We start from the raw sequence: 13,188 nt of genomic DNA on the forward strand, positions 1-13,188 counted from the left end.
CCACACAAAAGTAGAACAATGCTAGATGGCTCAAGGGAAACCAGGTTGTCGATTCCATCAATATTCAAGCAAGTTGACATTTTAAATGAAATCAACGCAACACTTGAGCAGTTGGGACATGAGAAGAGGCTATCAAAGTCATCGTTTAGTAGAATTTGGAATAAAGAGTATCCACAAGTGTCCCTAACAAAGGCAAGTGAGTTCTCCAAGTGCACCTTGTGTAGTGGTCTCAAGGCAAAACTAGAAGCCAAACCTAGTCTAGAAGAAAGAGCAAGGCTCCTCAGTGAAAGAGATATTCACATGCGACAACAACAAAGTTGCAGGAGCTTATACTATGCATGGCGCATATTTTCGAAAACCCAACCACAAAAGTATGTATGCATCATCCATGACAAGATGGATCAAAAGAAAACAGCCATTCCCAGACTACGGGTCCTTCCTAAGGGTGTGGATTCGGGATATAATTTACCAATTGCATTGATTGGTATGATCACTCATGGCCATGCAGAAGGTCATTATGGACACTTTATTTTGAATGGTTTATGGCCATCTGATCCTAATCTAACAATTGGCTCAATTGCAAGTTGTTTACATAACTTAGAGAGGATGGATAAGCATCCTCTTGGTGATCTAGTAACAAATGGGCTTCATTCACTTCTACATGCTTTAAATTCAAGGACAGCTTTAGACAACCACAATATGAGTGATGGTAAAGATCCCATTGTTGAACCATGTATAAATCAGGGAGACACAATGAATTGGGTTTCCTCGTTTCGCAAGTTGCCAGAAAACTTGTTGCTACAACTAGATAATTGTGCTGGAGAAAATAAAAATCGGTACTTATTTGCCTATTTGTCATTGCTTGTTGCACGGGGTGCTTTCAAAACTGTACAGTTGGGATTTCTAATGGTCAGACATACACATGAGGATATAGATGCCATGTTTAGCAGGTTTTCAGAGAAATTAAGAGTGGGGCAAACCTTTACTTTACCACATTTGATGGATACTTTAAGAACCAGCTCAACTTCTTCTCCAGTTCCCTTCTTGCTTACAGAGGTCCCTGACTTCAAGGCATATTGTGATGGCTACATTTGTGATGGGCAAGAAGCACTTATAGGTCACTCCAAACCACTTCTATTCAGGTTCTTCATGGAAGGAGACACACCGGTAATGCAATTTAAGGCACATGTAGCTATTCGTAATTGGAGTGGAAGTATCCGTCTTTGGAAGACAGACAGTGAAGGTAAACCAAGGTTACCAAAAGGAGATCCACCTCTACTACCAATGGCCGAGCATATAAAGATGCATGCAGAAGTAATATCAGGATTGAAGGGTTACATAAAATTTTGGCAGAATCTAAGTAATGGTTCATTTGTGCCAAGATATTATAGGCCCGTCATAGATTATTGGAGTAATGTAATCGAAGAGCTTGGAAAACCAATACAATCAGAGGCAAGAAAGTACACAGATTTTTGGCCAAAATCTGAAGGGTCCCATCAATTAGATGATATGAATGTTGAACAATTGCAGGCACAAAGATTCTTAGGTATTGAAGAACATAATGATCATTATTGTGGGCCTGCACGAGATAAACCAAGGGAGGCATTTAACCCTATGCTACATGTTCAGCAAGGACACTTTGTTATGCTGCACCCAGATGACACAAACATCTATCCAGTTTGGCTTGCTATGGCTGAATCGGATATTGATGATGAGCCTACATCACCAAATTACAAGAAACTCTTGAGGGGACCTTGTGCAAGGAAGAAAGGTTTGACAGATACTCAAGCTTATGCTGATTGTTGGAAGGGATATTGGCAAATTAATGAGGCAGAACAACAAGTATGGGAAAATGCTGATGCAATTCTTTGGTCGTGGAGACCAAGGAATCCACCACCATACAAAAGAATCAAGATACCAGAAAAGGAAGCTCGTAAAGCAAAAGCATGCTTAGGCTTGGCTTGTGAGGATGAAGCTCATATTGATGGTTCCTTCAATAAGGAGTAGCATTTGTAGATGCAATATTGACAATGTGGATTTTTAGGTTATAACTCTAATATCCAAAAGAGATGTACATTTGTACTATCTTCTTTATTTTTTATTTTCACTTATTGAATGAAATTTTTCTTTGTGCCTCCTGCATTTTTTTAATATAATAATGTTTCTATCTTATTTGTTCAATTGTTTCATAAATTTTGTGCAGTGTGTACAACTCAATTGGTGCAGGTCCTTGTTGCAAAGAAACAAATACCACTTTCTTATTAATGGTGTTTATCAACACCACCTTCCTACATGATTATCAAACTCCTTTCAAAATATGTTTATGCACAAATACTAATTATATCACTTTTTTGGTTCGAACAGTGATTATCTCAACACTACCTTCCTCCGTTCTATATTAAGAAATTCCACAATAACTTTTCCCACATTAAGTCCCACATTAAGTGGGAAATTCCCATAATACATGAAACCTCTCAATTTCAAAATTCCCATAATGCGGGATTTTTTCCATAATACCTAATACGGTCTTATATTGAATTTCATGCATAGAGGTATGAAAAAAAATGATTATTTTATTGTAAAATTGTAAAGAAAAAAATGATTATTTTATTATAAAAATGTTACTTTTATCATATTGAATTTCGTGCATAGAGGTGAAAAAAATAAATTATTATTTTATTATAAAAATATTACCAAAAAAATGATTATTTTATTATAAAAGTGTTACTTTTATCACATTTGAATTTTATGCATAAGAAGATGCATAAAAGATTGATTTTAATTCAAAAGTGTCATTCTCATCTAATTTGAATTTTATGCATAAGAAGATGCATAAAAGATTGATTTTAATTCAAAAGTGTCATTCTCATCTAAATTGAATTTATGCATAAGAAGATGCATAAAAGATTGATTTTAATTCAAAAGTGTCATTCTCATCTAAAGTGAATGTATGCAAAGGAAGATGCATAAAAGATTGATTTTAATTCAAAAGTGTCATTCTCATCTAAATTGAATTTATGCATAAGAAGATGCATAAAAGATTGATTTTAATTCAAAAATAAATTTATGCATAAGAAGATGCATAAAAGATTGATTTTAATTCAAAAGTGTCATTCTCATCTAAATTGAATTTATGCATAGGAAGATGCATAAAAGATTGAATTTTAATTCAAAGTGTCATTCTCATTTAAAATGAATTTATGCATAGGAAGATGCATAAAAGATTGATTTTTATTTCGAAAGTGTTAGTCTCCTTAAATGGAATTTATGCATAATTAGATGCGTAAAGAAATCTTATATCAATATAAGAATTCCCTTGTATTCTATAAATAGATATGGGAAGGGATAGGATGTGATAAGAGATGTATGAGATGTGATAAGATGTGATAAGATGAGTTAGGATGTGATAAGATGAGTTAGGATGTGATAAGTATATGAGAAGAGTTAGGATGTGATAAGATGAGTTAGGATGTGATAAGAGGTGTATGAGATGTGATGAGATGTGATAAGATACATATGGAATGAGTTAGGATGTGATAAGATGAGTTAAGATGTGATAAGATGTGTATGGGATGAGGTAAGAAGTGTATGTGATGGGATAAGATGTATATGAGATGAGTTAGATGTGATAAGATGAGTTAGGATGTAATAAGAGGTGTATGAGATGTGATAAGAGGTGTATGAGATGTGATAAGATGTGATAAGATGCATATGAGATGAGTTAGGATGTGATAAGATGAGTTAAGATGTGATAAGATGTGTATGGGATGAGATAAGAAGTGTATGTGATGAGATAAGATGTATATGGGTTGTGATAGGGCGAGAATGGATGTGATGTAAAAGAATAGATGTGAAGGCATATGGGACTATATGAATGGGAATGTAGAAATGGATGTATGTATGTGGATGTGTGGATGTGGATGTATGAATGTGAAAATGGATGTATACATGTAGATGTAGATGTATGGATGTAAATGAGAATGTGGATGTGGATGTATGCATGGAGATGTTGATATATGCATGGAGATGTGGATATATGTATGTAGATGTAGATGTATGGATGTGAATGTGATTATGGATGTGGATATATGCATAGAGATGTTGATGTATGCATGGAGATGTGGATGTACGCATGTAGATGTAGATGTACGCATGGAGATGTGGATGTACGCATGTAGATGTAGATGTATGGATGTGAATGTGATTATGGATGTGGATGTATACATGGAGATGTGGATGTATGGTTATGTATGTGGATGTGGATGTATGAATGAGGATGTGAAAATGGATGTATGCGGATGTATGAATGTGAAAACGGATGTATACATGTAGATGTAGATGTATGGATGTAAATGAGAATGTGGATGTGGATGTATGCATGGAGATGTTGATATATACATGGAGATGTTGATATATGTATGTAGATGTAGATGTATGAATGTGAAAACAGATGTATACATGTAGATGTAGATGTATGGATGTAAATGAGAATGTGGATGTGGATGCATGCATGGAGATGTTGATATATGCATGGAGATGTGGATATATGTATGTAGATGTAGATGTATGGATGTGAATGTGATTATGGATGTGGATATATGCATAGAGATGTTGATGTATGCATGGAGATGTGGATGTACGCATGTAGATGTAGATGTATGGATGTGAATGTGATTATGGATGTGGATATATGCATAGAGATGTTGATGTATGCATGAAGATGTTGATGTACGCATGTAGATGTAGATGTATGGATGTGAATGTGATTATGGATGTGGATGTATACATGGAGATGTGGATGTATGGTTATGTATGTGGATGTGGATGTATGAATGAGGATGTGAAAATGGATGTATGCATGGATGTGTATGTAGAATAATGAACGTGAATGCGTATGGAAAATAATGTGTCGTCGATATGAGTAAATGGATGAAAATGAATACACATTGAATGGAATGTGGATTAAGTAATGTGGATTGAGGAGGGATAATGTGGAAAGACGAGAGTTAGATATAGAAACTGTATTTTGTGACTGTTTGTAAATGACTGTTTTATGTCAAGAATGCTGGGGAAGCATTTTGACCGTCTTGTGGATTAAGGTCATGGAGACCTAACTGATAAAGTTGCAACTGCTGAGACGGAGAGTCAATGGAGGACGTCTCGTGTAGCAAGGTCGACCGAGGTCTTGACCAGCCTCGGTTTGATTTAAATGGTGAGCTTCCGGTACGATGGATGAGGGACCAAGGAAGCGGCCTATGAGTGAAGCACTAGGTCACTTGCGAAGGATCCTAGAGGGTGCTGACCATACAGTGCACGGGCTCTGGGTCGCCGAAGATACCCACACGTGCGTCATGGAAGATATTGGAACAAGGAATAAGAGTTGTTTTCTGAAACCGGGCATGGATCTGGTTGATTGACCTTGCTGGTCTTCAACGGATGAGTCCATGGCTCTTTTATATGGATCTGTGGGTTGATCTTGCTGATCTTCCACGGAGATTCCATTCTGTTATATGAATATATTGCCGGTTACTATGAGCTAGGAGCTATGGAAAAGGCCCCTGAATGAACAGGTGGTGAGCGTTCTGGTTGCCAATGATGCCATAAGTACACCGATGAATGAATGACTGGAAATAAGGATTCAACCAGAGACTTTGAGGATTGTCATCAGCGACATAATGGTTTCATTAAAGGATTGTTTTAAAGTTAGTTGATGCTGAGAAAAAGGCAATTTCATATTGGGTGTGTAAGTGGTGTGACTAGTTAAATGTTTGCATGAACTTCCGGCTAGGGGGCCTTGGAACTCTTTTCCTTGGTACCCAGGACAAAACCTAGCCAAATTCCTAATTGAATCGCATCACTACAGTGGTTGGGTGGTTGGCTAACCCATGGGACTGGATGGGGTTAGGCTGGACTGATGGATCCGTAAATCGAGACTCAAATTCTGTTATTACGATAGACGAAGTAAATCTCGGATAGTAATTGTTCTATGAATAGGAATCAACGGCTGTGCCTCTTGATGGGGAAAAAAGCGTTGATCCCAATGATCCAAGTGCAAGTTTCTTCCTTGATCTGACCGAGTACCTTTATAGGTGCAATCGGATCAGTTTGTTTAGTAATGGTCTTGACTACGTTAGAGTAAAGAGTTATCCTGGTGGAATCGCCCGTGCTTTCCGGGTAAAGGAAGTTTTTTCCGGGTTCGGTTTTGGATAAACCGACGGATTAGTCTCTTGTCCGGATATCCGTGGGCGAGGCCCCGAGTGTGGGACCCTGGCCCACGCAAGAAGTGCTACTTCCGCTGCTAGCACCCCGAATCCGTTGCGCGGTGGGGACAGGGATATCACACCTACCCATTCAAGAGGAAGACTAAATATATTTTACCACTAAAAAGCTACATCTCTAACATATATAGGTCAACCAAGGAATATACGGAACCATAGTTGCCATGGATGCCTATAACTCTAGACAAACCAAAAAGAAGAGGAAAAAAAATTTGAGTCTCTCCAAAGGCCCTTACATTGCGTTCATAGATGCCCTCTAGATGATATATGGGAGGAATCTCTTGATCATCTTAGGTAAAGACAAGCAAAAATGCAATCCACAACAAACCAAGTATCTAATAAGCAAACCACAAGTATCCATAACAAAAACAATGCTTAGTTCTTGGTCCCACCAACAAGATTTGGCAAGATAATAAGCTTGGATAGATGCCAACCCTAGATCATCGGCGGAGCCTCTTGGTCCATCTAAATCATCCTATAGGCAAGGGTTTTCCTACATTGCAAGACGCGAGCCTAAACACCTTGAAAACCCCTACGAGTTCCAAGGCCACTTTGTCACCCCTCCATAGAACCCTACCCCTCAAGGGATCTAATTTTCAAATGGTTGGCGACCAGTAGTAGCAGTAGACCAAACCAAGTGGTGTGCTGGGCCTTACCCACTCTCCCATGATCTTGTACGCATGCTGCCATAACAACATCAAAGTAAGCACCTCAACATAACAATGGTTTCGTCATCCGATAGTTTGTGGCATCAACATGCATCCATATATGCTCTAAGTAGATTGCATTACCTTGATATCAAATTACAACATATACCCAAATAATCATAAATGAAACCACATCAACAAAACCATAATGAGAATAGAAATTAATCTAAAATACTAAAAGAGAGGAGTGAACGTCTCGATGTCCATTTAAGGGTCACAAGAAAATTTGTAGATTCCCTCGGTAAAACTCAAGGCTCTCTGTACAAAAACAAGGCCTAAGATCAGTCAAGAGAGTGACCTAAACTTTCATCACTCCAAGGTCATGCCAACATACAACACTAAAGCATGCTCTCATAAGAACCGATCGAAGGTGATCAGTGGGATCAAGCCTAAGAGAAGAAAGGATGACTAAATCTTTCTAATGCCAAAAAAGGATCAAAATCTATATTGGTCAAAACCAAGGTTTGAACTTTAAGCATTTCTCACAAGAATATAACTAATCTTTGCTAGACAATCAAGCCATCACACTTTGTGATGTATAGAGGGAAAAACACATGCCATGTACCTCAACCAACTAAGCCATGGCATCTTTGGTACTAATGAAATCCAAGTGCACATAATATGCACATAATATCTAACCCCTTCTCACAGAGACGCTTCTTTGTCTTGATTCGTGCTACCAAAGGAGATGTAATTCATACACAAATACATAGATGCAATTCATACACAACATGCACACACACACACAACCATTCCCTTTAATCTTCAGGCTTAGGGTCCCATGGTTCTAACCTCTCTCCTTCTCTCTATCTCTCTCCTTCTTCTCATGTCTCTCTTTTTCTCTTCCACAAATCCATAAGAAGTAGAGGGCTAGGCAGTGACTTTGAGAGTTTTCTCCCTCTTTACACTTCTCTTTCTTCTCTCCCACGTTCCTTTTCATTTCCTTCACATCAGCTTTTTCTCCCCCAATATAGTACTCCGTCTTCAAGAAAATTACTCCTTTTATTATCCTAAAATAATTTTTCAAATAAAAGGATTCATCAACATCCCAACTGAAAGAATTCAAGTATCCACTCCCTCACCCAATTAATTAGATCCATTATTCCCATCATATAAAGATCATTTGTAACGAACAAAAGAGCAACAAAAATGTTCAATGTCAAGAAATGTATATAACATGCGACTGATTATGCAAATGAGGTGGCATCTCACAAAATAGAGGCGGTTTTGGACTAAGAAAAATGGGAAGCAGCGGGCCTATGTGGACTACATGCCACTCAATGAGGCAACAAAGAGGCATCACTAACGTCCCCCCTATCGAAGATGAGATACGAAATGAAGTAGCATGACATAAGAAATACATTGTTTGGGATGGTACATCCAAATTAGAATCGCAAAGGAGGACTATTAGGGCTTGCCATGTGGCATGGTGCTAGGGTCTACTCACCCATTACCTAGGTGTGAGCTCAAAGTTACCAAATAATAGGAAGAACAAAAGATAGATCCTTCTTAGTAATAGAAAATACTCCAGTAACTACCTTTGATGCCACCATAGAGAAGAGTGTGGCATTTGCTCGAGTACATGGATAAGAATAGAACTTTAAAACTAGCATTTTTAAAGAGATTATGCAAACCTTGATTTTAAAATTGTGGATCATCATGAGAATTAGGCTTATTAAACATTTAAGCTATAACACTAAAGAAATTAGAACATAAATTAGAGCATATGGAACGCTTAACTATAATCTTCTTACGTTCTAGATCTAGGTGAAGAGCATAAAATCTTCATACTAGACCTTCCATGCTATAAATGCTTAATGTTACAATCTTGCGAGTCTCTTTGCAGAACACAATTTAAATGAGACTATTAAAAATGATATGCTAATAAAGTACAAGATAGTCTATATCTCCCAAGCCACTCTGAACATCCCAAGTCCCCATTTCCCAAGCTACAACATCACAAGAACCATAAGTGAACTGCAGTTAAGACATCTTGTGTTCATAAGCACCATAAGGCATTGTAGATAACATTCAAACACCTTTACTTTTGTAATGCGCCTCTTTGAATCGGAAGAGACCCCAATGTTGCATCATCTTCCATTGATGATAGGAGAACTGAGCAATGAAGGTGAGTCCATCCCAGACACAGAGGTCGAATGAGACTGCATGGATAACGTTCTTGGAGGAGGAGATGAGCTCGACAGAGTAACCGTAGAATCTATTGATGAGAATGGGATTGGGTGATAATTAGGGCGGGCTTGTGGAGGCGGCGGCTGAGACACTGCAGAGAGTATCCTTAGCACCTCGTCAATGCCGGGGCGCGCTTGTGGGTCCGCATTCGTGCACGCTAGACCCAGCAGCAGCAATCGTTCCATCTCCACTTCATCAAAACTTCCTCCAAGCCGGATATCCGAAGCTTGCATCACGTCTCCTTGCTGGTACAAATCCCACACCCACTCAATCAGCCTCACACTTAAATGCTCAGAATACTGCTTTGCTCTTCTTCCAGTAACAATTTCTAAGACCGTGACCCCAAAGGCAAAAATATCTGTTGCAGGGGACACAATGCCTTCCATCCAAGTCTCAGGCGCAAAAAAACCCGGCGTGCCTGCGAATGAGTGAGAAGAGGAATGATCCTCTTCAAGCAACAATGCAATGCCCCAGTCTCCTAAGCGCGCATTCCACTCGGAATCGAGCAAGATATTGGATGTCTTAACATCTCGGTGCACAATCTGCATGTACCCAGAGTCTTGATGAAGATATTTGAGTGCTGCTGCCAGCTGAGACACAACCTTGTACCTTAGCTCCCACTCGACAAGACTCCCACCCTGTTGAAAGATGTGCTTTCCCAGGTCACCATTCGGCATGTACTCATACACAAGAAGCAAGTCTCCCTGATGTTGACACCATCCAAAAAGAGGTACTATATTCCGATGCCGAAGCTGGCTCGCAATTCTGAGTTCTTGGGTCAGAAACCGAGCGCCATACAGACCAGACCCTTGACGAGAATAAGCTTGTTTCACTGCTATTCTTCGTCCATCAACCAGCATTCCAAGGTAGACTTGCCCTGACCAACCACGTCCAATCACAGAGGAAGAGGAGAAGTTGTTGGTTGCCGCACGCACCTCCGCATAAGTGAAGCTCCCCATCAGACCGAGTGCATCTCGAAACTCTGCTTGCCAAGTTAGAACGTAGTAGTTAGGTGAGAAAAACTATAGACATGCAAGGAAGCCATAGCAGTGGTCCAAAATACCCAATGTGCGTAAGTTTCAAAGCAAGGAAGTTTGTCACCTGAATTGGCTGCATGTTGTGTGTCAACTGAAGTGTCATTTTGTGTGCCCTTCAAGTGGAAGAGACTCTTTAGCCACCCAAAGATACCAGTGAAGTAGCCCTTGGAAATCCGCCTTGATTCTGCAAGAGCAACACCACTCCTCTGGTTTTCCAATGAGATCTGATCCAGGCTTCGTAATCCAACAGCAGTCTCATCAGTGAGGGCATGAAAAGAGCTTTGCATATATGGGCTGCTGTTGGCTTCGTTGTCATCTCTTTTTTGAAATACTAGTCTGCAGCAATACATCTCCAAAGGAATGATCATTGGTCGAGGATCAGCACCAAACTGCTGCACTAGACTTTGTAGCATATCATCGATGCGAGCACACATGGCAGAGGAGACAGGGTGCAACAACCAATTATGATGTGTTGGATTGTGATCGTGATGATCCTGAAGAAGAATGCAAGCTTTGAAGTAGCGAAGCATTCTGCAGATCTGGGTGAAGGTTGGCCTCTGAGCTGGTTCTGCATGCCAGCATGTTTTGATGTAACTTGATAAAGCTGAGGGACAATAAGAAGGCAGACTTGGCCTTTCCCCTGCCAGCACCCTCCTCCGGATTTGAGTGCCCTCCTCAAAGGGGGACTTTCCGGTCAAGATCTCATAGCAAACCAAGGCAAAGCTATAAACATCTGCCTTGTTTGTGTATTTTGCATTAGGGTTACCACCCTCCACCTCATCCTCAGGGTTGGCCTCAAATACCTCTGGAGCTCTCCATGGCGTTGCACCTGTTTGTCTTGTGGTGTATCTTGAGCTTGCATACTTAGCTTTGGACATTCCAAAGTCAGCCACTTTGAGATGCACAAGAGGGCTCACATCATTTGCATACGAGCTACCGACCCCAGCCCTGCTTGAGAAGCTCACCAATATGTTGGAGGACTTGAGGTCCCGGTGTATGATGCGAAGGCTCTCACTATGCAAGTACTCCATCCCTTTGGCAATCTGCAACATGAGGTCCACTGCCAGTAAGAGAGGAAAGGGTGGATCCATTCCAGCCCCCATTCTCTTCATCATGAGGACCCGAAGGTCTTGTTCCATGAGCTCCATCACTAGACTACACTTGCACAAAGAGGGGTTCTTTGTGCAACAGACAAGCGGTATCACATTGGGGTGACGCAGTTGGGCTTGAATGGCTGCCTCCCTCCCAAACACCACATTGTTCTCTACATAGAAGAAGTCTTTTACAGCAAAACGACCCCCTAACCAGAGAGCCTCGTGTACTTTGCCATAACCACCCAGACCAAGGATCTCTGGATTTCTCTGCAAGCCCTCTGGATCTACCCATAAAAAGGGGGGCAAAGCATCACCATGTGTTATGCGGCTCAAATTCTCAACACAAGATAGCTTTTGCAGAACAAAATCGGCAAGCTGGCAAGTTTCTCCTTCCTCCTCACCCTTGATTTTGTTCAAGAGGCTTTGAGCCACGCAGAAGTCATCATGTGCATCCACAAATGCCCATATTTCACAGAGCTTTCTTGTTAGTTGTGATATACAGAATTCCATGCTATCAATTGGACCAGACCTTGAGATTAGCTCACACACAACAGAAAATGTCCACAGAAGGCGATGAAGATGGACGTCCACTACATCCGTGCTCATACCTTGCTTAAGTGCCTTCTCCACCAACCATGAATGCGTGGAGCTGGAGCTGCTTGGGAGGGACTCCTGTATACATGTCTCTACTTCTTGCACAGCCAGATGAAATGCATGCAAGGGTTGAGCAAGCTTGTCGCACATGTTCTCGTCCTCTGATGGCCCCAAAGGGGAGCAACCATACTCCAGCAACCAGATCAAGGTTCGCAGGACTAAAGAATAAGAGCTTGCCAGGCATCGCCATTGACTACGGTGCAAAAGGAGGAGCGAATTGGGAGCAAGAGCAAGCTGCAAGCGCTGGGAGATGAGCAGAGAGGAGGCCAAGATTTCTGTGCGTGGAGGTCGCCATTTCCACTTCACAGCAGCCTGGACAGTAGACATTTGCACTTTCCAATTTGATTGATGCCGCAGCAGCGGGCTACAAGCCTCAAAAGTGAGACCGATAAGCGGAGGGGACTCAGAGTCAGGACTAAGTGCCACTAGATATCAATGCCATTCATTGAAAAACCGCTACACTTGCTTTTTTTTTTGTGTCGGATAAAGTAAACTAGGTTATTAAGCGATCATAGTTTACTAAACTTCGTAGTTTACTAGTTTACTTTCTAGTTTGCTTTCTGGTTTACTAAGCAAGCATAGTTTACTTTCATAGAATGAGGATAATTTGGGTTTGGGATTTAGAAAAATTTGGAGCAAAATGTTATATGCAAAAGAAGATTTGAACACGAGACTACATGTCATCATTGGAAACATCTTACCAATACGCTATATCTTCAAACAACAAAACCATGTGCCATTATATTCTATCTTTTTCATCCCTACTTTACTGGTCCTAGTTTACTTTATCCGGCGGTCCAAAAAAGGCGTCGCGATTTTGATCAACGCCATCCATTGATATCACCTGACAAGGGTCTTCTGGACCCTGTGGCACTTAGTCGTGAGGGGAGGAGTGCCTCAATTATAAAAGGCAGGGTGCATTTAAGAAGAGAGAGCATGGAAATCCATGGCGTGGAAGTCTAGCGGGCGGGCATGCCGAGACGTTTTTTCTGTTAGAGATTTAAAAAGGTCCAAGTTTAGGCAGCCCTCTTGAGTTCACCTTAAGCTAGGTTTCGAACCCGTGCCCCCGTGTAGTCACATGAATGCTCCATTGCTATGCTACACGCATTTCGCGAGCGTGTGACTTACTTATAACCCAACCCCTACAAGCCTTAGTTTACCCATTCACTTTTTTATGGAAATCGGACGGTTGCTCATGTTTCGTTTCGCGGCCTGACTTTCGCATTGT

The 13,188-nt window shown here is 40.7% G+C and overlaps 1 protein-coding gene across 1 annotated transcript; it reads right to left on the reverse strand.

The window, feature by feature from the left end:
• Nucleotides 1-8,717: 8,717 nt before the first annotated feature.
• On the reverse strand, nt 8,718-12,450 carry LOC147615450 (uncharacterized). The gene is made up of 2 exons (XM_086779559.1): nt 10,277-12,450; nt 8,718-10,157 (listed from the first exon to the last, which is right to left on the reverse strand). Exons 1-2 carry the CDS (start codon nt 12,285-12,287, stop codon nt 9,076-9,078), a joined length of 3,093 nt encoding a protein of 1,030 aa, XP_086635685.1. The 5' UTR covers nt 12,288-12,450; the 3' UTR covers nt 8,718-9,075.
• Between the last annotated feature and the right edge of the window lie 738 nt (nt 12,451-13,188).

This window comes from Cibotium barometz, chromosome 40 (genome assembly GCF_041138505.1).
Source record: "Cibotium barometz isolate CiBa-2024 chromosome 40, ASM4113850v1, whole genome shotgun sequence".
NCBI classification, from domain to species: Eukaryota; Viridiplantae; Streptophyta; class Polypodiopsida; order Cyatheales; family Cibotiaceae; genus Cibotium; species Cibotium barometz.